This window comes from Phacochoerus africanus, chromosome 5, assembly GCF_016906955.1.
Source record: "Phacochoerus africanus isolate WHEZ1 chromosome 5, ROS_Pafr_v1, whole genome shotgun sequence".
In the NCBI taxonomy this organism is placed as follows: Eukaryota; Metazoa; Chordata; class Mammalia; order Artiodactyla; family Suidae; genus Phacochoerus; species Phacochoerus africanus.
The window spans coordinates 17,463,664-17,489,991 of NC_062548.1; the positions used below are offsets into that span (position 1 = coordinate 17,463,664).

At 40.1% G+C, this 26,328-nt stretch overlaps 1 protein-coding gene and 1 non-coding gene across 3 annotated transcripts in view; one reads left to right on the forward strand and one right to left on the reverse strand.

The window, feature by feature from the left end:
- The window catches only part of TPST1 (tyrosylprotein sulfotransferase 1), a 109,531-nt gene that overhangs the window by 4,620 nt on the left and 78,583 nt on the right, over window positions 1-26,328 (reverse strand). For both annotated transcript variants that reach the window (XM_047779938.1, XM_047779939.1), the window contains exon 4: window positions 906-956. In XM_047779938.1, the coding sequence (XP_047635894.1) occupies window positions 906-956 (51 nt within the window). The remainder of the gene's footprint in view (window positions 1-905; window positions 957-26,328) is intronic.
- LOC125128551 (small nucleolar RNA SNORA19) lies at window positions 20,178-20,306 on the forward strand. Its single transcript, XR_007135258.1, has one exon. It is a non-coding gene; the product is annotated as a small nucleolar RNA SNORA19 (small nucleolar RNA).

A 26,328-nucleotide genomic window follows, 5' to 3' on the forward strand; every position in this document is an offset into this window, starting at 1 on the left:
TGCACAGGAATGGCAGGTGGTGCTCACACAGGACACCCTGGGCTACTCTAGGCATGTCGGCCATACCACCTTTTTTTTTTTTTTGTCTTTTTGGGCCACACCTGTGGCATATGGAGGTTCCCAGGCTAGGGGTTGATTAGGAGCCGTAGCCGCTGGCCTACACCAAAGCCACAGCAACATGGGATCCGAGTCACGTCTGTGACCTACACCACAGCTCACGGCAACGCTGGATCCTTAACCCACTGAGCGAGGCCAGGGATCAAACCTGCATCCTCATGGATACTAGTTGGATTCGTTTCTGCTGAGCCACGACAGAAACTCCCACGCCACCTATTTCTCTTCAGTTCAAGAAACAATACTGGAAGCCAAGTAAGTGACAGTACAAGGATAACTCTGTATCTGATTTAATTAATTTTTTTCAAAGTAAAAGTAATAAGCTTCAAACTCATACCATCCATTCCCAGCTTGGGAGGCTTAGCAGCAGAGGGCCAATGGCTGTGTATATAATGCATTCACAAGTCTGCTAGGCTCCAAGTCAGAAAACTTATAAGGCCATGGATATACATGTAATAAGAACAAAGAGTGGCTGTACATTTTTATTTCAAGTTAGATATCAGAAGGCTGGAGGAGATTCACCAAGGGAGGCTCCTTATATGGGGAATACTGTGTGGCTTGTGAGTGACCTCAAGCAATCAGAGTTTAGTTATCAGTAAAATATTTCCCTAGTTTTGGAAGACACTGAGCCCTCTGAAATTAAGACTGCATTAAATGATTGTTAAAACCAATAATTATCAGAAGCCAATCTTTCTACCACCAGCACATATCATTAACTCTTTTAAAAAGATTACTTCAGTGGAAGAGCCCCTCTACTATTATAAATCAAGAGGAGGAAGCAGATACAGTACCTGAGGTTTTTCTTTAAGAAATTCAGGTAGCTGAAATTCTCCTTTATAGACCTGGAAAAACAAAGCCAAGTATGAGTGTAAGGAAACGTATTGTTATCATCACTTCGGGCGCCAGTCACGCCTGATGGTGGACAGTTCACTGCATTCTTGGTGAGTCTGAGAATGGGAGGGAAGCCTGTAGTGAAACAGCAACCAGAGTTTAAGGACTGAGTGAACCCCCTCCTGACTCTGATCCCACCTGCTCTACGCTTGCCTGGGTGCTCCCAAATGTGGGCTGGCTGGGAGAGGGCTTAGCCTATCTGAAGAAGAAAAGCATCCTAAGGTTCTAAGTTCCAGTCATCTTAGCTGAGAGAGAAAGTAAGCCCTAGGCCATCCCTCGGAAGCAACTAACACAGAATGTATCCAGTTAAGGAACAGGCTCCTCCTGATTTCCTCCTGAAACCTCCAACCTTACAACTCTGGGTTTAATCCAGCTTTACGTTTCCTAATGTACCCAATGTTCCCCTAATAATTTGAATATTAGATGGTCCTCAAATGATATATACTTTTAGCCTCAAAATCCTGTGATTAAAAACTTATTACTCTTTTCAATACATAAAATTACGTTTCTAATAGCAGCAATAATTAGGAAATAGTTTTTAAAAAGATGTGTAAGACTTTTATATAGAAAACTATAAAATATTATTGAGAGAAATTAAAGACCAATTAAATAGAGAGATATACCACTGTCAAGGACTGTAACATCCAATATAGTAAAGATGTCCATCTCCTCAAAGGGTTTCCAATAAAAATTCTAGCATGCTTTTTTGGGGAAAGGGGAGGGGTATTTTCAAGTTGACTGCAAAAGTTATACGGAAATGCTTCGGGCCAAGAATAATCAATGTAATCTTAGAAAGAGAAATTAGAAAAACTTATTCTATCAGATATTGACTTACTACTATTCAGCTATAATTAAGTTACATTATATAGCTATACATATAAAAATGCAGCTATAAGCAAGACAGTAAGGTTTTGGTGCAAAAAGGATAGACAAACATGACAATGAAACAAAATGAGGAGTCCAGAAACAGACCCTCATTCACAGATGATAGGTTTATGATGACAGTGGCACACAGGGCAGTGCCATCAGAGTACGTGAGTGTGGTTTATGTTTATAATGATATACCATACTGTAATTTAAAAAGTGAACTACTACTATACCAACAACAAAGATGAATCCCAACACACAATGACATAGGGGGGGAAAGCAAGATCTCCAATAGTAATGTATAACATGTCTCCATTTAAAGATTACAAAGCTCAAAAATAGGCAAAACAACTCTATGATGTTAGAAATCAGGACACTGTTCATTCTGGGGAGGAAGGGGTGGCAGTGATTGGGAAAGGGGATGAGAGAAGCTTCCAGGATGCTGGTAATTTTCTGTCTTGATATGGGTGTCAAAGGTGTGTTCATTTGTAATTATTTATTGAGCTATGATTTGTATGCTTTTCTGTATGTATGTTATACTTCAATAACAAAATTGAACAAATGAAGCCAGTAGCTTAAGAATTTACTGGGCTTACTCTCTCTCGCTCTCACTCTCTCTTTCACTCACACACACACACTTTAAGTACAAAGATGTTTGTTTCAACACTGTCTACAACAGTAAAAAAAAAGCTGGGAATATTCATGTTAATCAAGAGCGAAGAAAGCCTCCATCAGTAACAGTTTGGTAACTGCTGGGCTCAGAAACTGTGTTAAGGAAGTTCCCATTGTGGCTCAGGGGTAACTAGTATCCATGTGGGTTCAATCCCCGGCCTCATTCCGTGGGTTAAGGGCCTGGTGTTGCCATGAGCTGTGGTGTAGGTGGCAGACGTGGCTAGGATCCCAAGTTGCTGTGGCTGTGGTGCAGGCTGGCAGCTGCAGCTCCGATTTGACCCCTAGCCTGGGAACTTCCATGTGCCGAGGGTGTGACCCTAAAAAAGGCGGAAAAAAAGGAACTGCAGTAAGAAACTATGGATTGTTATTGGGAAGAGAGTCACTGGGTAGCCCCTCAGAGCCCAAAGAAATGTTCTATCTTGTGAACACTAAACCTACAAACCTAAAAGAGTTTTACTTGGTTATAAGATGACTGATCCACTTCTAAAGATAGCAATATTCCTTCTGAGATTCAGAGAATGAATGTCTTTTTTTCCTGTTTCTTTCTCTGCCATTTCTTTTAACCTGGTCTATTTCCTGGGGTCTGTGCTAAGATTGTAGCCTGAATTAAAGCAGAGATAGCAGACTTGAGGATAGGATAGTTCTTTAGAGATGCATCACACTGGAAGCTGAAGTGGGTGCAGGGTAACAACAATGCAGCTGCTAAGAGTGTCTCCAAAGCTGCCACCATCTCCTTCCTACCCTCAAATAGTCCCAGGTCACTGTAGGGCTGGCCTTGCTGTCCCCTGAAGAAACTGCATGTAAGACTCCTGTTTGTTTTACCAATACCACAGTCTAGAAATTATTCCAGCTTTCTTCAATCCCTTCCCCAATTTCTACTGAAATATAATTGACACGTAACGTTGTATTATGGGTCCAGCTTGGGGACGTATGAAGTGTCTGGATACCATGTTAACCCTCACTTCCTGTCTATACTATCTGTGAAGCCAGAAGACACTTTATCCCAAGCAAGGGCTCAGGCCAGTGGAACATCTTTTTTTCTTTTTAACCTGATTCTCAACTGTCTTATTCCTTCCTCTATTCTGAGAGCTGAGTCCCAATCCCCACCCTTCAAGCCCCTGGGGCATAAGATGCTCAGGCCTCGGGTCCTGGGCCCTGGCTATTCCACTGAACCAGTACGAGTTTGTTTGCCCCAGTACCTCTTCCATTGTTGGTGGGTTTGGTCCCCGAGCAGTTTTTCTTACGTTCCTCACTTCCTCTCAGAAACTGCACCTCCTCTCTCTTAGCTAGCCTCTTCTGCTGGAATTCAAGCAGAAGGTTCAACGTAAGCCCAGGGGGTCACACAGTCACTTAGTGGCAGAGTGAGGCTCAGGCTCTCCCATTATACCATGCTCTTTGCACTTCATTACTGTTAGCAAATCTTATGGCTAAATTTTCCAATCTCTTTTTGGCTTGTTGTAAAAACCAACAAGGCATAAAGAAACTCTAAGTGGGAAGATTAACTATTTTAAGTGTCTTTGAGGTATTGACAGTTCCAGAAAGGTAAGGCTTATATGAAGGGGGGAAAAAAACCCTAAATGTGTAATGTCACAAATTTAATAAAAAAAACAAAAAGGGGTCAGGATAAGACATGAGACAAAAGGCACATTCAAAAAATAAGTGGGAAGCTGTTTCCTTTCATTATCCTTTAGGGAACAAATGCTTCAAAAGTTAGAAACTATGGTACTGACAAAAATTCTGACAAAACAATTTCTACTTAGTGCAGGAAACCAAGGATGGCCTCACTTATAAAAACAGCAAACTTAGGAATGGAATTTCCTCTGGTTAAAGGAACAGTATTTCTGGACATACTAGTCTCTGGTTCTAATGAACTGAGGATTTTGCTTGACAGAAATGGGCAAGGTATTCACAAACGTCCTACGGAACCCTCCCAACTCAAGCACTGAAGGAACAAGAAGGAAACAAAAGTAGGCTTCTGATTTGGAGGGTGCACTGGAAATCAAAACCATAAGAGCAGCCGCTGTACGTAATCATTTTCTATGCCTCAGGTTAGTGCTGAGTATGGGTTTCATATGCGTACTTATGAAGTCCCACCATCCCCTGAGGAAGGTCTTCTCTTTTTACAGATGAAGCAACTGAGGCACAGAGAAATTAAGTAATCCATCCAGTGCAGTGAGATGGGAAGCTACTAATGTGTACTTCCCATAATCTTTAGCTGTACCGTGATCAAACTTCTATTTTAAAAGGGTCATCCTAACTGCTCTGTTTGGACTGTAGAGGGCCAAGGACAGAGGTGTGGTGGCAACAGCAGTGATCCAGGCAAGAGAGGAGGAGGTAGCGGTGGAGGCGGTGAGAAGTGGGAGGCTTGTGGATTATTTCCTAATTACTAACAGACTGGAGGCGGGCTGTGAGAGAGCAGAGGGGAGTCAAGGATGACTCCAAGGATATGTCCAATTGGAAAGATGAAGATGCCATCAACTCTGTGGGGAAAGGTTCTGGATACAGCAGATTTTCAGGGGAAGTGCAATAGTTTAATTTTAGAAATGTCAAGCTCGAGATGTCTATTAGACAGTAAGTGAAAGTGTCAAGTAGCCAGTTAAATATACAAACCTAGACTTCATGGAAGAGGTCTGTATTCTCAAATACAGGAATTTGAGAATCATCAACTTACAGATGGTATTTAAAACGTGATACCGGAAGAGATTAAACCAGATGCTCAGGTAGAGAGAGAAGAGCAGAGGACGGAAGACTGAGCTATGGGGACATCCTAACATTAAGAAGTCAGGGAGGGAGTTCCCGTTGTGGCGCAGTGGTTAATGAATCCGACTAGGAACCATGAGGTTGTGGGTTCGGTCTCTGGCCTTGCTCAGTGGGTTAATGATCTGGTGTTGCCATGAGCTGTGGTGTAGGTTGCAGACGCGGCTCGGATCCCGCATTGCTGCACCTCTGGCGTAGGCCAGTGGCTACAGCTCCGATTCGACCCCTAGACTGGGAACCTCCATATGCCACGGGAGCGGCCCAAAGAAATAGCAAAAAGACCAAAAAAAAAAAAAAAAAAAGAAGAAGTCAGGGAGGAGAGGAAGGACCAGCACAAAGACTGAGAAGAAGCCACTTGGCACAGCACGGTGTGGGGAAGGGTGGGGATCTGGAAGTCTAACCGCTCTACGTCGCTTTCAATATCCCTGTTTTTAGTATCAGACCTCACTGCTCCCCTATTTGTAATACATGGTATGACCACATTCCTGAACTTTTGTGGGGTTCAGGGTGAGCTGGCTTGTTTCTTTTCCCTTTGCTTGCTTGTGTTTCCCCCTGCTTTTTTTTTTTTTTTTTTCTTCCAGGCATATGAACTCAGCTATCTTCCACTCTGCTGAGTCATCTACTATTCCTACCACAGCTTTCCATCTTCATATATTAGGTTTCAGTGGTGACAAATGGGTTTGGGGGGGTCTAGTCAGGTGGTCTCTACAAGGCTGGAGATAGAAAAGGAGAAGGGGTACTAAAACTAAAGGACCCAATGATACTTAGTTTTAAGGTAACATGTGGTGCAGGTGTAACTCGGCATGCATATTGTCTGAAGTCCATGTGAATAACCTGGAAGCTTTACAGAGGCTGGGAACTACTATTTATGAGACCGCTAAATAGAGGAACGCATTACTACTGGAAAAGAAATTCTACGTCATGCAGAGGAGCAGGATAAGCAGGAGAGACGTGTACTTTCCACTATCTTTAGCTGTACTGTTCAATATTTGCAAAAGACTGGAGCTGAGGGGAAAGGACTGAGGGGTTTTTCAACCACTCCCCTCCAAGCTCTAATGTTTTGTGATTTTGAAGGAAGTTTCTCAAAGCCCGAATACCACAAGGATTACTTTCTCAGCTCCACCTTTGCCCTCTCTAGCAGGCCTCCTGGTCTGTGTCTAACAGTTTATAAAGGTTGCCGCACCGCTCTTGAGCCTCTCACAAAGCAAAGCACTAAATAAGGTCTAAAAGAAATGCATGTAAAAATGTGAGCTCCACATATTTAACACCGCTTTATAGTTTTTACTTGTGGTAGTGACGGTATGCTTCTATTTCAAGGGCTTTGTCTGGTAACCGATACCATTTCTAAAGAAGTAATTCAAATAGAAAAGGAAACTGTATTTGCTGCTTTGGGTTTGTAGATGAAACTCAGATTCAAATGTCTGGAATAAGGTTAATTAACTCCAATATAAGCAAAGCCTTCAGTTACGGTGCTACCTATTATACAGAGCTAGAGAAGGGAGGAGAATTTGTCTAAGCTGCCTGTGAAGTTTCAAACATCCAAGAGAGAAGAGGTTCTGAAGGTTGGCGGAAGCAAGCAATGCATCATTCTTGTTATTTGTCTTCAGGCTCCTTTAGGGTTTCTTATAAGACTAATTAGAAACTGACCAACTACGCCCAATACCGCTTCACTGCTACCACAGCCTCACCCATAGTAACAATTTACAATAAGGATGTAAAGAAAAGTCTCCAAGCAGCTAAAATGGATGTCGTTAACATCCATCCTCTAAAGGTTCCTTCTCCTTGACACACAGGTTTAACCATCATCAGTTATTTGGTTTCAGCCTGTAGCAATTATAGATACAGCAAACAGACAAGCAATGGACAAGTACTAATAACTGTGACAGGTGAAGCACAAGGTGACAGAGACATTAGAGAAGGCAGACAGGAAGCCTGGAGTTCTTTAAGAAAGGGACCGATAGTTCTATAGTTTTTAATTAAGAGAAGATAAGCATTTTCTCTTTATAACACATACAGTAATCTTCTTTGGAATTAAATTTCAAAGTATGATCAATAAGTCATTTAAGAAGGTAAAGAAATGTGTTGTCAAATGCAGAAGAATTTGGTTCTAAGTGGAGCAAAACTGTCCAGAAACCTGACTCTCTAGAAAGACAAGTTTCCTAACGGTTTCAGATAGTCAAGCTTCTGTTAAGTTATAGGAGAAAGTGTGAGACATGCTAAGAGGCCAAATTCTGAATCTGGCTTATCTTATGGAGAAAACTAAACTTTTTCTAAATTATTTCCATGCTAAAAGTGTTTGTGGCCACATTCCCTGCAATTGGGCCCCCATGATCCCTGCCTCAGGTATTCACAGTTTTGTGTAATCCCCTTCCTTTAAGTGTGAGCTGGATCTAGTGACTTGCATCTAACAACCAGAATATGACAAAAGTGGTGGGATGTTACTTCTGAGACTGGGTCACAGAAAGTCTCTTCTGTCTTGGGTACTCTTTCTTGCCTATTCCATTAGAGGGCAGCCAGCTGTAGGTCATGAACTGCCTCACAGAGAGACTCTAGCGGCAAAAGGACAAATACCTCCAGCCAATGGCCAGCAAGTGTCTGCCAGCACTCACAGGAGTGAGTCTGGGAAGGGATCTTCTCCCACGTGAGCCCTGAGATGACTGTAGTCCTGGCTCATGGTTTGACCAAAATCTCATGAAAGACTTGACTCATTCTAGATAAAACTGTACCTGGATTCCTAATCAACAGAAACTGAGATAATACGTTTGCCATTTTAAGCTAACTACCCTAAATTTTAGGGTAATGTGTTATGGCTAAGTAGATAACTAATACAGATTTTGGTGTCACAATGGGGTTATACTGTAACAAATACGTAAAATGTGGCAGGAGGATTGGAACTGGGCAGTAGGAGGTAGTTGGAGAAACTTTAAGGAGAAGGCAGTAAAAGTCTAAATCGACATGAACTGAGAATAGCTTCTGGACTTTGAGGAGACCACCCATGCAGGTTTTACAAAATGATTAGAAACTAGAAGCAGGAGGATCATTATAAAATTGTAACAGAGGAGTTTCTGTCGTGGTGCAGTGGTTAACAAATCCGACCAGGAACCATGAGGTTGCGGGTTCGATCCCTGCCCTTGCTCAGTGGGTTAATGATCCGGCGTTGCCGTGAGCTGTGGTGTAGGTCGCAGATGCGGCTCGGATCCTGCGTTGCTGTGGCTCTGGTGTAGGCCAGTGACTACAGCTCCGATTCGACCCCTAGCCTGGGAACCTCCATATGCCGCAGGAGGGGCCCAAGAAATGGCAAAAAGACAAAAAAAAATTAAAAAAAATAAATAAAATTGTAACAGAGAGCTTAGCAATACTGTCGCTTACAGTTATACAGAAAGTAGAAAATCCACCAAATGAACTGGATGGTCCAGCTAAGGAAATTTTCCAGCAAAGCTTTGAAACTATCACCAGGTTTCCTCTTGACGATTACAGTAAAATGCAAGCGAAGAGAGAAATGCAGGGGAAAACTGTTTTTTACAAAAAGGAGCCAGGAGTTACTGGTTTTGCAAGCGGGTTTGAAAATTCTTAGCGTCTCCATCTTCAGTGCTAGCAGCATAGCAGAATCGCTGGTTCTGCTTCCAATGTCACATCACTGTCTCTGTCTTTATCTTGCTCCCCTCTTACAAGGACCCTTGTGGTTACAAGGGGCCCACCCAGATAATCAGGATAATTTCCTCATTTAAAATCCCTTAATTACATCTACAAAGTCCCTTTTGCCACTTGAGGTAATGTATTTACAACTTTGGGGGATGAGGACATGGGAACCTTTTGGGGGGTGGGTGTTATTCAGGCTATATGCAATAGACAAGTATAACGCATTATACTTAGAATTACTATACTCGGAATTCTCATTTATAAATGAGAACGGACATTTGAACACAATGCTATAGAAATGACAATTAAGAAGTTCAATTACTTGAAAGTTGCAGATACTATTCACATGTACACACTTTCCTGACTATTCAACTCTGCTGTTGTAGTGTGAAAGCAGACACAGACAATATGTAAACAAATGAGGAGTTCCCGTCGTTGCGCAGTGGTTAGCGAATCCAACTAGGAACCATGAGGTTGTGGGTTCGATCCCTGGCCTTGCTCAGTGGGTTGAGGATCCGGCGTTGCCGTGAGCTGTGGTGTAGGTTGCAGACGCGGCTCGGATCCTGCGTTGCTGTGGCTCTGGCGTAGGCCGGTGGCTACAGCTCCAATTCGACCCCTAGCCTGGGAATCTCCATATGCCTCGGGAGCGGCCCTAGAAAAGACAAAAAAAAAAAAATGAGTGTAGGGTGTTCTAATAAAACTTTATTACCAAAACATTTGGTAGGTCAGATTTGGCCTGTAGGCTGTCAAGTGCCAATTGCTGATTTAACTCAAAACATTCTTTCAAAATGAGAGAATTTTAAACAATCTCCGGAAATAGTACATGTACTAATACCATATCATGAGCACTGCAGACTTTAAGGTTTTGCTTTTGCTCACTGTTTTCTTCAAAATCTATGTGCATATGTATATATTGTTTTGTTTAAAGTGTAAACATATACATATACATATGTGTACACATACACATGCATTCGAAGGGTTAAAAGATTAGTCTTACAACCTTATAACCCCTGGTTGTGAATTCAAATTTCACTCTAAGCTCAAATCGAATTTATTCCTCCTTCCTGTAAACACACTGTAAACTCTATAATTAATCCTTCCTTCCTCCCTCCCTTCCTCCTTTCCATACTCTTTCCAAGTATGCTCAAGTGCACAGAATTGGATTAATCATAATCCTTAGGTTCATGACAAAATTTCATCATTGGTCCATGCTTGGCCTGCTGTTATTTATTTTGTTATACAATTCATTATTTTTAATAATATAAAAAGCATTCCCCCTTGAGAAACAATGATTTGATAGTTTCACATGCAAAGAAAACACAACTGCAGCCAGATATGATAATATAGGAAGGAATCTAGATTTTGAAATTTACATCTTTAATCCCACTGGGCTCTTGTGGCCCAACAGAGACTCATTATCTCTACAACACAAATATGGAACAGCTGATAACATGTATGTTTACATATTTTCATTTGTCTTAAAATATTTTGGCAGCTTTGCAAATCTCAGACTGGGTTCCTGGAGAGTTCAATAGTCTTGTGCTAGAAACAACTGAAAAATGTTACTAATAATATTTCCTATATCAGAAGAAAAAATATTAATCAGCTCAGAAGCATGATTTGCTCCTTCCAATGCTGTTTTTAAGAAAAAGAAATGTTTCATTGTACTGACTTTTGGGTGAAATTGGACAAGACAGATTGTAATGTGAATTGAATTGGGACTATTTAGTAACTGTGAAATAGGAACCTCTTTCTATTATAGAAATCAGTATACTGGAGCTCCCGTCATGGCTCAGTGGTTAACGAATCCGACTAGGAACCATGAGGTTGCGGGTTCGATCCCGGCCTCACTCAGTGGGTTAAGGATCTGGCGTTGCCATGAGCTGTGGTGTAGGTCGCAGATGTGGCTCGGATCCCAGCGTTGCTGTGGCTGTGGTGTAGGCCGGTGGCTACAGCTCCAATTAGACCCCTAGCCTGGGAACCTCCACATGCCGCAGGTTTGGCCCTAGGAAAGACAAAAACAAAAACAAACAAACAAAAAAAGGAATCAATATAAATACAGCAAATTTATCATTAGGACTTTGATTTCCTGAAGAGAAAATCATGTAGAATAATTAAGAAATCATATCATTTTACTTCAAGATACTTATCAGGCAAGAATGCTAGGTCACTTCTATTCACAGGTAGATGTACTTCACTGAGTTTTCACAAACACCGAAAGATAGCTAATACATACAAGTACATTCAATAATAATTTTAACAATTTCCTTTCACTGAGGTGCTTTTTCTTTTTTTTCTCCAATTGGGGAACTTGTACTTATCGTTTAAACATGAGAATCCAGTAGCGCCATTTCTGTGTCCTCGTGGCATCCTGAATGCCCTTACTTTTATGGCACTTATCATGCTGAATGACAGTTAATTACAAATCTATCTTCCTTATACTTTTGAAGGAGAGGAGTAGACTCTTAATCATCCTTATGTCCTGGATTCAGGGATGAACGGTTAGTTGGATAAAAAAAAAAAAGAAAGAAACGCAGAGATCCTCTCATAGTGGTCTCCATTTTTTACAAATTATGGACTGAGAATAGTTTCTGAGGCCAATTTATAATATAGACTAAGCACAGAGAAGCAGAAGAAGCAACTCCATTGGGACCTTCCTAATATGAATCTGCTGAACCTTCAGGGCTACAAATGGCATTACTTTATAGAATATTGTTATTCATTCGGTTCAATCCTATTCTTGGGAATAAAAGAATTCAAAACTTTTAAATGATTTTTGTTTGTTTGTTTTTGTCTTTTTAGGGCCGAACCTGCAGCATATGGAAGTTCCAGGCTAGGGATCAAATCGGAGCTGTACCTGCCAGTCTACACCACTGCCACAGCAACATAGGATCCGAGCCGCGTCTGCGACCTACACCACAGCTCATGGCAACGCCAGATCCTTAACCCACTGAGTGAGGCCAGGGATCGAACCCATGTCCTCATGGTACTAGTTGGGTATCCACACCAGGAACTTTTAAATTATTTTTTGGTAATAAATTATATATCTTAAATAAAGGGATCCCTTCTGCTTAACTGCACCTTGAAATGTTCATGATAACTGGTGCCAGGTAGCCCCTCCCCGCCAAAAGGTGGACCATCTAATAAATCCTCCCTGGCCCTAACATTAGTAAACCTTCAATAAGAGAAAGAATATAGCTCACTTTCAGAGAGCTCTAATCATGATCCTTTTCTCTTGCCTGGAAGACCATTCTAGAAAAATCATGCTATAGATACAAGTACTTTGCCTTATTTTTCCTTTTTTTTCTTCTTAAAAGTGGACACAATGAAAAGGCAAGCAGGGCTAGGACATTCATATTTCATGTAGAAAAGAAGAAGGCCAACAAAGAAAAGGGGAGGCTAAGAACAAGGAAGTATGCCACAGCTTCTCTTCTGTTAAGACGTTCAGTTAAACTAGGTTGAAGAATTCAAAATCAGTAATGGGGCAGAAAGATAATGTTCCAAGTTTCCATAAAGCAGAAAATAAAGCCTGATTTACTGAAACAGAGACAGATAACTGTTGAGTTCAGTGGAAAGGACACCAAGTCCTATGTGTGTACATGCATTTCCCCCCATACAGCTCCACGTGGTGGTATTTTTACTCTTCTTGACTGGCTAAGATTTGAATCCCCTTCCTATATTTGGGAAATGCCTCGTCCCATGAGTCTTGATGGGAGACAAACCTTGCCTCCTGTATCAAGGCCGAAGATAAGATAACATACATGGCTTTGCTTCGTATCTCCTTCTACATAATTAATAATAACAATAATGTTTACAAAGTGATATTTTTCATTAATTTTCTGAAAACTCCAGGGCTATATGCTTGGTCAAATTTTCACCTGGTGCTGATTCCATTTTGCTTTATTATTCATTTCTGAAAGAGAAGAGCTGTTCACACGTCAAATATTTACAAGAATTTCATGTTGGGCACGGGCCAGGACTACATTCTGGGTTAGTGAGTATTCTGTTTATGACACAGATTACATATGAGAATTGGGGTTTTTACGTTTACTTCTCTACAACTGCCCTCGGTGTTTGCCAATTCTAGAAACCTGTGTTCTTGTCTAAAAGTGTCTACACTGGGTGTCCCTTTCACTGACCTTCCCTGCACTTGTTGATCATTCCTTAATGTCTTCTCTCAACGGGTTCCTCTTATATTTTGTTTTATCATCACTGCATTTGTCTGCTTCTGTCTTGTTGCTGGGGCTGTGGATTTCTCCAAGTGTCAAACACAGAATTTATGTTTTTATTTCTTGCCATGGTTATAGTTTTACATGATTTCCAAGATGAGAAGAAAACAGCTGTCTTTACTCCAGCATTTAAAAACTGAAATTCAGATGTCTTTTCCCCTCCTGATTTTGAGTAGAAATAAAGTATAATATATAAAGGAAAATGTGCAAATTATGGCTGAGCTGTTCAATGAAGTTTTATGGAATGAACACAGATTGAGAGATAGACCCAGCAGCTTCCCTTGTGCCTCTGCCTAGTCATAAAGTATCTCTCTTCCCCAGTAAAGGCACATATAGATGAAAGTAATGGATGGAGAAAAATATATTATGCTAATACTAATCAAAAGAAAGCAAGAGTAGCTATATCAATTTAAGACAGATAGCCTTCAAAGCAAATGAAGTTATTAGGGATAAAAAAATAGTAATACTTAATGAAAATGGAGTTCATTCTCTAAGAAGACATAGCACTCCTTAATCTGCATGTGCCTAACAACAGAACATTCAACTACATGGGGCAAAAACTGATAGAAATGCAAGGAGAAGCAAATGAATCCGCTATCAGGGTTGGAGACTTCACATCCCTCTGTTTGAAATGGACAGATCCAGCAGGTAGAAATTTAGTAAGGACATAGCTGAACTCAATGATATCATCAATCAATTGGTTGGAACTGACATCTAAAAACAAATACGGATGTAAAATAGGGGCGTATGTCTGTACTCTCCAGCTCTGCCCAGCAAGAGAGTCTAGGATTAGCAATACCCCACTTGCAATGAGCACAGCTAATGCCCTGATCTTGGTTTCATAATACCATTCTTCAGTCAACAGAACCAGGGCTAAAAGAAAACTACAAAATAAGCTCAGAACATCTGGTGGTGCCAGAAAGTAAGAAAGTGTTTAAAGACAGATGGAGTCATGTCTAAAGGGCCCAAAGGCCAATGTGAAAGGGCTCCTACCAAACAGATTTTGGACAACTTGAGCATCAAAATGAATAATGATATTAACTCTTTGCCTAAAATAGGACACCATGAGTTCACAGTCATATAAATGAATAAACTGAAAGTTTGTTGAAGAAAAGGATATTTACATAGTCTCAAAGAATCTCCTCAAAAAAATACTAATTGATTAATGAAAAAAATAAGAGTAACCACAGTGAATAAGTCTGGCAATCAAATTACCATAAATAATCAAAGTGATTATCATTAGCATTGGGACAAACTGGAACTGTGCACCACCTGTTAAGTCTTAGCTAGAGCAACTGTGTAAGAAAAAGAAATAAAAGGCATCCAATTTGCAAAGGAAAAAGTAAAAATACCTCTATTTGCAAATGACACGATTCTATATGTAGAAAATCCCAAAGAATCTACACATACATAAAAGAGTAACTAAACTAGTAAATGAATTCAGCAAAGTTGCAAGATAAAAAAGCAACCTACAAAAAATGAGCCATGTTTAAATGCACCAGCAATGAATAATCAAGAAGGAAATTAAGAAACCATTTCCGGAGTTCTCCTCGTGGCTCAGTGGAAACGAATCTGACTAGCATCCACGAGGACATAGGTTCAATCTCTGGCCCTGCTCAGTGGCTTAAGGATCTGGCATTGTCGTGAGCTGTGGTGTAGGTCACAGACACAGCTCAGATCCCACATTACTGTGGCTGTGGCGTAGGCCAGCAGCTATAGCTCCAATTCGACCCCTAGCCTGGGAAACTCCATATGCCAAGGTGTGGCCCTAAAAAGAAAAAAAAAAAGAAAAGAAAAAAGAAACCAATTTCATTTACAATAGCATCTAAAAGAAGAATAAACACCCAGGAATGAATTTAAAGGGAGTAGGAAATGGCACAATCACTGTGGAAAACAGTTTGGCAGTTTCTCAAGAAGTTAAACATAAAATTATCATATGACCCAGCAATTCCACCCTAGGTATTTATTCAAGAGAAATGAAAACATGTACATGACTGATCATAATAGCCAAAAGGAGGAAACAACCAAATGTCCACCAACGGGCAAATGAATAAGCACAATATGGCACATGCATACAATGGAATATTACTAAGCCTGAAAAATGATACACAGGGAGTTCCCAATGTGGTGTAGTGGGTTAAGGATCCGGCGTTGCCACAGCAGTGTTGTAGGCTGAAGCTATGGCTTGGATTTGATACCTGGCCCAGGAACTTCCGTTATGCCACAGGTACAGGGGAAAAAAAAAAAAAAATCCATGAAACACAAAACACTCCAAATGAGATAAGTCAGACGCAAAAGACGTATATTGCATAGTTCCTTTTCTGTGAAATATCTAGACTAGGTAAGTCCATAGAGACAGAAGGCAGATAAGTGGTTCCCACAGGGTGAGGGGAAGGAGGAATGGGAATGATTACTCAAAGGTTATTCTCTGAGGTGATACACAAGTACTGAAACTAGAAAGAGTTGGTTATTGCTTAACATTGTGAGTGAACTGAATGCCAGTTCTGTACAACTGTACACTTCAAAAATATTAACTGTTACGTGAATTTTGCCCAGTATTTTAAAAGTTTAGGGGCTTGCTATAAATTTTTTTGCCAATGAATTTGAAATATAAGAAATGGACAAGCTCTTGGAAAACACAAAAAACTGACATAAGGGGAAACACAGATATTACTTATTTATTACAGAAAAAATCATCTATAATTTGAAATCATCCCTGCTGTAGACCATAAAAGAAGCCTTAGTTTTCCTTTCCCTGTATCCAGGCCACTTGCATTGTGACTTGGCAATTTAGAAAAGGTCTGAGAAGTCACAGAGCCTATATAGCTCATCTGATGGTGAAAATCTTCCCCATGCATGAAGCCAGTCCCTAAAGAATGGGAGAAGTGACTATTGTGTCACATACCCAAAACTCGCCAAAAAAAACACAGGGCATACAAAGAAAGGAGATATACTCCTCCCCCCACCAAAACACTCCAGAAACCAGAAACCAACTCTAAAGAAATGCAGATATGTGCAAATCATATATCTGAAAAGGAGTTAATATGCAGAATATATAATGAAATTCTAGAACTCAGTAATAAAAAAATCAAGTAACTTGACTAAAAAATAGGCAAAGGACTTAACAGACATTTCTCCAAAGACAAGTCAATGGCCAACAAACATCTGGAAAGACGCTCAACATCACTAATGATCAGAGAAACACAAATCAAAATCATAATGAGATGTCACTCATATCCACTAATAATCCCATTAGGACTATTTAAAAAAAACAAAAACAGAAAATGAATGTTGGCAAGGATGTACAAAAACTGGAATCCCTTTTGATGATTGCTGCACAACTATAATTATAATAAAATTTATTGAGTTCAAAAAAAACTGCACTGTTGTTACAGCTGTAAAATGGTGCAACTGCTTTGGAAAACAGTATGGTAGTTCGTCAAAAAATTAGGGAGTTCCCGTTGTGGCTCAGTGGGTTATGAAGCTAACTAGTATCCATGAGGTTGCAGGTTTGATTCCTGGCCTCACTCAGTGGGTTAAGGATCTGGTGTTGCCATAAGCTGTGGCATAGGCCAGCAGCTGCAGCTCCAATTCAACTCCTAGCCTGGGAACTTCCATTTGCTGCAGGGGCAGCCCTAAAAAGCAAATAAATAAATTAATTAAATAAAAAATAAAAATAAGATTACCAAATAACCCAGCAATCTCACTTCTGGGTATGTTGCCTAAAGAAGTGAAAGCAGGGTCTTGAAGAGATGCTTGCACACCTATGTTCACAGCAACACTATTCACAAGGTGGAAGCAACCAGGATGCCCATCAATGGATGAATGAAGAATAAACCATGTGGGGTATATAAATCTAACGGAGCATCATTCAGTTTTAAAAAGATAGAAAGTCCTATTATCTGCGACAATATGAAGGAACCTTGAGGACAATATGCTAAATGAAATAAACCAGTCATAGAAAGGCAAATACTGTATGATTCCAACTTCTATTAGGTACCTAGAATATTTCATTAGGTACCTAGAGTCAAATTCAGAGATAGAAAGTGGCATGGTGGCTCTCAGGGGCTAGAAGGATGGGAGGAATGGGGAATTGTTTAATGGGTAGAGAGTATGTTTTGCAAGATGAAAAAGTTTTGGATATCTGTTTCACAATGGTGTAACTGTAATATTATTGAACTGAACAGTTAAAAATGCTTAAGATTGTACATTTTACATTATGCATTTTTTACCACAATAAAAAAAAATCAATTCCATGTAGGTTGAAGATCTAAATGAGAAAAGTAAAGCAATCAACCTTTACAGATTAATAGGAGAATATCTTCGTGGCCTTGAGTATTAAAAAGGTTTATTAAATGGTATAACAAAAACACTAAACATAAAGGAAAAGGTACTAAATTAGGCATTAAAATTAGGAACTTCTATTTCTGAAAGGCACCGTTAACAGAGAGAAAAGGCAAATAGATAAGTGGGAGAAGATTAAGTGAAATACATATGGACTCCACACATCAAAATATATAGAGAATTTCTGCAAATGATTCAGTAGAAAATTAGGTAAAAGAATTTTATAATATATTCTAGTGGCAAATAACATAAAAAAGTGTTTCCTCTTATGGGATATGAAGAAATAGAAATTTTAATCAAAATGAAACGCTCTTATGAGAAAGACTAAAATTTTAGGAGACTAACAAATAGTAGAACAACTGAAATTCTCACACACCTGCTAGTGACAGAGTGTACTCTCTGTTTCCCAAAGAGTTGGGAAACACCTTAGCATCATCTCCTAAATTTTCATGTGCGAGTGCTCTCTGACCCATACTTCATTCTGTGAAGGGAAGGATTTAACTCAGCAGGCCTAGCTTGCTCAAATGTTGTACATTCCCAAGAAAGGCCTATTTTCAGGACTGGCTCTTGGCTGGCTCCCACTATCTGAGCTTGGAATGTTCTATCTATAAGAATATATTTGCATGTCTGAGGCCTTGGGCCAGGCTGTACCAGTTTGAGTAGATAGTTTATTTTAGTAATTAATTTATAGTGAACATCTGTTTTTCCTCTGGGGGGGTCTGGAATGTAACTGAGGTCAGTCATGCAGGCACTCACTACATGCCTCCATGACTGACACCCCCAAAAAACCCCTGGATTCAAAAGCTCTGGTGAGCTCCCTGGCTGGCAACAACACACATGGGTTGTCACATGTCACTGGGTGAATGAAGCAAATCCTGTTATGACTGCACTGTAAGGGACATATAAAAGACTACACCCAGAGTTTCCCCCATGCGCTTTTTCCCTTTGAAGATTTTACTTTATATCCTCCTGCTGTCATTAACTGCAATTGTGAATGCTGAAGAACTGTGAGTGGTCTTGGGAACTCTTAACGTAACTCTTAGGCATATTCTCAACAAAAATGCATACTTATTTTCATCAAAAGACATGTATGAGGATGGTGTATATCAAAGTTAAAACATCCCTAAAACTATAAACAACTCAAATATCCCAATAGTTGTGTAATTATAGTAGAACATTAAATAACAAAAATGAATTACTGTGAAATGCAACAAACTGAATCTCACAAATGTTAAAGAAACAAGACATTAAAAGAATACCTTCCACCTAAAGACTAGCAGGAATAGAGCTGTAGCTGAACACACTGAGTTCATTACTCATTTAGACAAAGGGAGACACAATCATGGGAAATGTGGGGTGTCTCACTCAAGAGTTAGAAAGGACTTTCATGATCCAGGTTTTGGTTCGGTGATTTTGGGAAGAGTCCAAGGAAGCAGGGGTTTGCTCTGGACTGGATGCTGGCAGCAAGCAGGGATAATTCTATGACTGCACATCTTAATACATTTTATCTAGAAGGAAGGCAGACCAGAAGGGAAACGAAAGCTATTTTTTGTTCACTCGTATTAGGCAAGTGAGTATTTGCACAGTGACCTGGATTTTCTTTGTGCTCAAACAACATTATGAAACGGTCTTGTCTTTTCTCGGTTCATCATGGTTAAAGAGTAGTCTTTCTTGTGTTGGTGTTCTGTGCCTCCAATAGGAGACCAACATGGCTTAGTAATGAGTATCAAGCCAGTTTCTAATAAACCATGGCCTAGAGGTTACATCCGATTAGTTCCTAGATGTCAGAGATTGCTTTTTTTCTTTCCTCAAAATATATTGCATGATTCCATCTCTATGAAGTTTAAAAACAAGCAAAATTAAATCTATGATTGCAGAATTCAGGACAGAAGTTATCTGTGGAAAGAAGGAAAGTGGAGGAGGAAATAATCTAGAAGGGTAGGCAAGGGACTTCTAGTGGTAGTTACCACTTCCTTGGAAAGAAGAAGTATCTCCGGGTTGAAAAATGGTGGAAAAATAGAAAGGAACTGGCAAAGTCTGTACACTTTTCATTCATTATAAAACATGACCAATAGACTTTCACTATAAGATGAGGTCTTTGTATGCTCTCCCACCTGTCAAATCATTATGTAGGAGAATGTGCAGCTTGTTGAAAAGTAAAATATATTAAGTGAAAAATATATGAAAAACTCACATGAAGTCCACTGATGCTTCCTTAAGATTTCAACTCCCAAATGAATATTTGAACAAAGCAATGCTGAACTGCTATCAACGTCTTCTATTCTGATTCAACAACAACAATGAAAGAATACAAGCATACCTTGGAGGTGCTGCGGGTTTGTTCTAGACCACCGCAATAAAGCAAATACCACAATAAAGCAAGTCTCACCAGTTTTTTGCTTTCCCAATGCATATAAAAGTTATGGTTACACTATACTGTGGTCAATTAAGTGTGCAATGGTATTATGTCTAAAGATAATGTACATGCCTTAATTTTAAAATACTTTATTGCTAAAAGATACTAACCATTATCTGAGCCTTCAGTGACTCATAATCTTTTTGCTGGTAGAAGGTCTTGTCTTGATATTAATGGCTGCTGACTGATCAGGGTGGTGGTTTCGGAAGGCTGGGGTGACTGCAGCCATTTTTAAGAATAAGACAATGGTGCACATTTTATTGTCTTTTTTCTTTATGTCAAGAGAAAAGATATTTCTGATGTGCTAAATAAACCTTTGGAGGTCAATTAGCAGCATGACTAACTCAGCCATTGCTATCAGTCACCTTCAAACAAGAAAAACAAACACACACCAGAATAAGACAATGATGAAGTCTGCTGCAATGACTGACTCTCCCTTTCATGAATGGTTTGTCTATAGCATGCAATATTGTTTGAAAGCATTTTGCCCACAGAACTTCAAAATTGGGGGTCAATCCTCTCAAACTCTGCTGCCCAAGTTCTTCAAAAACTGTGTTATGAAAGACCGAGAACCTATGATGAACTGTTACAGATTAAAGGAAACTAAAACAACAAGAAATTAAATACAATATGTAACCTTAGACTAAAATGTACACTGGTGGAGTTCCTGTCGTGGCGCAGTGGTTAACGAATCCGACTAGGAACCATGAGGTTGTGGGTTCGATCCCTGGCCTTGCTCAGTGGGTTAACGATCCGGCGTTGCCCTGAGCTGTGGTGTAGGTTGCAGACACGGCTCGGATCCAGCGTTGCTGTGGCTCTGGTGTAGGCCAGTGGCTACAGCTCCGATTGGACCCCTAGCCTGGGAACCTCCATATGCCGTGGGAGCGGCCCAAAGAAATAGCAAAAAGACCAATAAATAAATAAATAAATAAAAATAAAATAAAATAAAATAAAATGTACACTGGTAAGTGAGAAAAGTTAGGAAATACGTTATTAGGCAATGAAATACAGGCTATAAATTAGATAAAGTACATAAAAGCATTGTGTCAACATGAACACTTTGTGACGATAACTGTATTATAGACATGTAAGAAAATATTCTTATTCTTAGGAAATATTAAAAGCAAAGGGGCATGATAAACGCAAGCAATACTCAAATTATACATAAATAAAATACAATATATTGTGTGTGTTTGTAAGATTAAAAAATGATAAAATAAAACTTTATCTGGTAAATATATCACACACACATATATATACAGAGAGAGAGGGAAAGAGAGAGGAAGAGAGAAGGAGGAAGGTAGGATACAGGGAGGACAGAATTATGGGCAAATGCTAAAAATTAGTGAATCGACATTACTCTTCCAACTTTTCTGTCAGTATTAAATTATTTCAAAAGAAAAAAGCACTGTGGATATTGCTCCATTACCATTCTTTCCTTCGCTTGAAAATATGATGAAAGATAATGGATTCTATTTCCAGGAATATCAACTTGCATCATCAACACATATAAGTTTGCATATTACTGCAGGGGGTTCGAAGACACCAAGGAGTACATGCAGGTTAAGAATCACTGCTCCATAATGTTCCAACATTTAGAACTACAAAAGAGAATTCCGCCGCCAGCCAGTATAGGTTTTGTTCCTTTGTAGGTAACCTATTTTTTTCTACCTCAATATATGCAGCTTTTTTTCAGGGTCCTTGAGGTTTAAAAATAGCACCAAAATATGTGTAGGTATAGACATTTTTTCACAATGTTCTTTAATTTTAAAATACAATGAACCCTTTTATTCTTCAGGTCATTTTCAGCCTTGGACACTTTCTACAATGACACATTTGATTAATGCTTCTGTTCCCTTTCTTCTGGTTTCTCCTTTGGAGATTTCTATTATTCATTGGTGAAACCTCAATTTTCTTTCTTCAATGTGCTCTTTTCTCTTAACTATCATTCTCACCTCTGACCTCTCACAGTGCACTCTCGATGTGCATCTCAAGCACGTTCTCTGTGTCATTCGACTCCCTCGGTAGCGCCAATTCTGCCCTCTTATCACGTGCTTCTTCCACCCCAGACACCTTGTTTACTTGGATCTATGGCTTATGAGAGGATATCAAAGAGGGACGATGACAGGGCTAGGATTTTTAGCAGATCCGCTAACAACTCTTACTTCCTGATTTTCTAGTCAGGGAGACTCTCCAATTTGGAGTTAGGAATGAGAAGTAAAGGTGGGTCAAAGCCCTATTCTGGCTTCTCTGTGGCCATCAGTAATATGGGGTTTAAGGAACTGATATGCATGTGGTCTTCAGTACAATCAATGATGAACTTACTGGGAAATTTTCCCATAGTTTTTTTTTTCATATCTTTATTTTACAGTGAGGTTCCTTTTTATCGGGGTATCTTCATGGAATTTTTTGGGAAGGCAATTGGAAGAAGCTATTTCAGGCACTGGTAATCTGACACCAAATTAACCTAAGTGTCTTTTCCCTTATTTTCCATGAATAAGAACATAGGGTAAAACATTACCTCAAATTATTCTGATTTACTATATTCCCACTGATAGCTACTGGGTTTTCTAGGAGTTAGGTACTACTGTTTAGTACAACTATTTATGAATGTTCAGACTAGGTATTTACTGACATAAAGAGAAGTGATTCTTTCTTTAAAATTCCAAAGGAAACTGTCAATAGCTTCCCAACCCAAACTCTAAGCTGCAAGTGTCTTCTCTCTTTCAAAAGGCAGTCAAACTAATGAAGGCAGATGAGAGGACCCCTGCAACCTGCTCCTTTAAGAGAATGGATTCCCCACAGGCCTTCAGAGGGGATTACACGGTTGCTAAAGAAGACAGTTAAAATGTATTAAATCATGAACAGCACAGTACAGAACATGTGCTTGAACACGTAACAAAGGGGCTCCTTGTTTTTCTTTTCTTTTTCTTTTGGCTGAGCTGGCAGCATGCAGAAGTTACCAGGCCAGGCATCAAACCCACACCACAGTAGTGACCCAAGCCACAGCAGTGACAATACCTGGTACTTAGCTTGCTGAGCCACCAGGGAACTCCACAAAGGGGCTCCTCTGACATTTGATCTAGGTAAACAGAAGACAAAAGAAGACCTATTTTATAAAGCAAATATAAGTGCATAAAACCCCTTGCTCTCAAAAGGATTTCTGGCAGAAAACACAAATTACTGGGATACACTTTTGAATGACAGTGCCAAAGTGGTGACAGAGAAGATGAGAAAGATTTGATTCTAAAGGATGAGTCAAAGGACACAATCTTACTGTGATTATTCCCTTGGGGCACTCTCAGACACTTCACCCTTCCTGTGGACAAACTCTTTTGTTTCTAAAATCAGTTTTTATCCCTTTAAAACGCAGTAGGAAAATTTCTGTCATCTTATCATTACTTCGTTTTTTTCTATGTCATCTTTTCTCTCCAACCACCTGTATCTTCCCTCTGGATAAAAACTAGGTCTTTGCATCTCTTGAAGCGACCAGAAGGTGTTACCCCTAGATCAATTATTTAGTAATTACTTGTTTAATAATCAAAGCCTTTAAAGGATACCTCCAAACACAGACTGAGTTATTCTGAGTGATGGTAAAATGCACTACTCTGAACCTCCTTATGTATTTTTTATAGAATGCCTGAAGGAAACAATTCTGTCTACATATAAGATCAAGGCAAGATAGTTAAAAAAAACACCAAGGTAAGGAACTGAATTTAATTCTACCGTGTTGCTTTGAGGGCATGTGAAAATCTTAGGCGAATGGGCTAAGTATTCCTTTAACTAAAATAGCTAAAATTTGAGTACAAGAAATTAAGGCAATAAGGAACAGCTAAAGATGCATCATACTTCAAATTCACCCAGGATAGTATTAGTTGGAATATTCCTCCTCTAACTAGAGGCCCAGTAACGTCATCAAAAAGCAGAGTTTGTCCTGAGAGTGAACTAGGATGTCTCCCATGGCTGTGGCAAGGGCAGAGCTGAAGACGATCTTCACGGACAACTAGTACCAGGACTTCGATGATGTCACTCTCTCGTGGCCTCTTGGCCCTGCTTCCCTCAATGGGTTGGCTTCATTCTTTCCACACACTGAGGAATGGTGCCCCATTAGTAGTTAAGACACAAGTAACAGAGTAACTGTTCAAAGCAGCTCAAACACATATGAATTCCATAGATGAGGTGGATGGTGGGTCCTGAGCTAGACTTAGTAGCTCAGAAATTAGGGGGTCTCAGCCTCTTTCTGTCATCCTCAGAGTGTCAGTGATAACTTCTATGGTCTCGAGGAGGCTACAGCAGAGCCGAGCCTAATGTTCGTCCATAGCAATGTTCGAAAGCACGAAGGAAGGGGTAAGCTCTCTTCATACAATTCTTTATTTTCTCAGAAAGTTAAATATCTCCCAGAAAACCCCCAGCAGACATCTCCTTACCTAGCACAGTCTAGAAAAAACTAGCCACATAGCTATCCTACTTATAAGGGAGCCTTGTAAATTCAGCATCAGGAATTTTTAGCTTATTTTTAAAGAGAGGTTCCTAGCAACAGGGAGGATGGAACAGGCAATCAACCGTGTCTAACAGTTCCACCAACAGTTTCTATGCCTCATATCCTGTGGCCCTCACCTCCAGAGAGGGACCACTCAGCTTTCCTCAGTACCAATTCAAAAATTCCAAGGAAAGACCCTATTTGCATGGGTTGAGTCAGGTTCCCACTCCTGAACCAAAGTGCTATGACCTTCAGAGGGGTTATCGTGCTAGACCGTTGTCAGCTCAATACCATCACCACTCCTGTCAAAGGCTAGGAATTATGTTTCCCAGAATCCCCTTCCCTACATGGTTCCAGGATAGAGATTGCTAACGAGAGGAATTCATATGAAACTTGAAAGAAATTAAATCATTATTCTTGGCAGGTTAGGGCAAACATAGTGGCATCTTTAGCTAAAAGTGGTTCTCTGATTTGATTAGATTCAAAGGTGGTCAATGGGACAACAGCAGCCCATAGTAAATGAGGCAAAAGTTACTTAATCACCTTAGTCATATGCCCATAAAATACAAAGCTTTGGGCAAACAAATAATTGCTACAAGAGAAGGTATCACCAGAAAGAAATTTTTTTAAAAAAGAAAGTATCAGTGGAAAAAGAATATAAAAGAATACAAGACTGTGGAGTTGCTTCTAGAGTGCTGGGGAACTTGGAAAAAAGAAGTGATAAACTGAAGTATTTAAATTCCTGTCTCAAATCCTAAAACCAGAAAGCTTCTATGGATCCCCTGAATGCCCTTATCACTTACAGCCCCTGGATTAATAGTTCTGAGAACCAAGCCCAAAGTGTCATCTTTTGGGATAACAACAATGAGTTCACAGCCATGTAAAGTATTATACATATTAACGTTAAGGCACCGACCCTGAAAATCAAGATGAAGAAAGTTGGGAAGATGTTGATGAAAAAATCTCAAATTCTCAAATTTTACTGAGCCTTATTATCAGTCAGGATATAGTCATGGGATCAAAGCCACTATGATTATTAAGAGAGCTTGTAGTTACGTCCATAGGGAGCTGCCTCTGTGTCGCTACCACCTCTGTGGGTCAGCTGCCAAGGGTGTGGTGGGGGCCTGGAGCCCCTGTTGGTTGGCAGGGCCAACACTCGTGTGGAAGAGTTGGGTGTGGGATGAAGAAGGGCAAGGACAAGCATGGCAACACCAGGCACCCTCTCTATCACTGCATCTGCCTGCAAAACCTCTAGGAAGAAATGGTCATTGTTTTACTTCTACCTCCCAAATATCACACAATTTCTTCTGTGGACCAATTCTCTCCTAGAACCACACAAGGAAGAGAATTCTGGGAAGGGTAGTTCCCAGAGTTAACCAGGTTGACAACAAAACAATCCAACATACCTACTAGGTGACCAACCTTCCCAGTTTTCCCAAGACCATCCCAGTTTTAACACTGAAAGTCCCACATCCCAGAAACCCCTCAGTCCTGGGCAAACCAAGATAGTTGGTCATCCCACCTTCCTTGCCAATGGAGGCAGTCTTTTCTCTCTGTCTGAAAAAGGTGGCATTCTCTTGCCAAAAGAACCGTTCATGATCTCTCCTGAGGCAGCCACCTGGTAGGAGAATACTGACCCTCCCACCACCTCTCACTGCTTCTAAACTTAGAACTAGACCTAAATCCCAGTAGGCCCCAGAGAGATGAACACAAAGTCGAACCCAAGAAGAGGTTCTGTACATACCACAAGGATTGCAAGAATTCACCCTTTTGCATCGGCAAAACCTAGGTAAAGTGTAGGAATCCTAAGACTGTTAGACCAAAGCACAAGGAGTGCCCACTGTGGCTCAGCGGTAATGAACCCGACTAGTATCCATGAGGACGCAGGTTCAATCCCTGGCCTCACTCAGTGGGTTAAG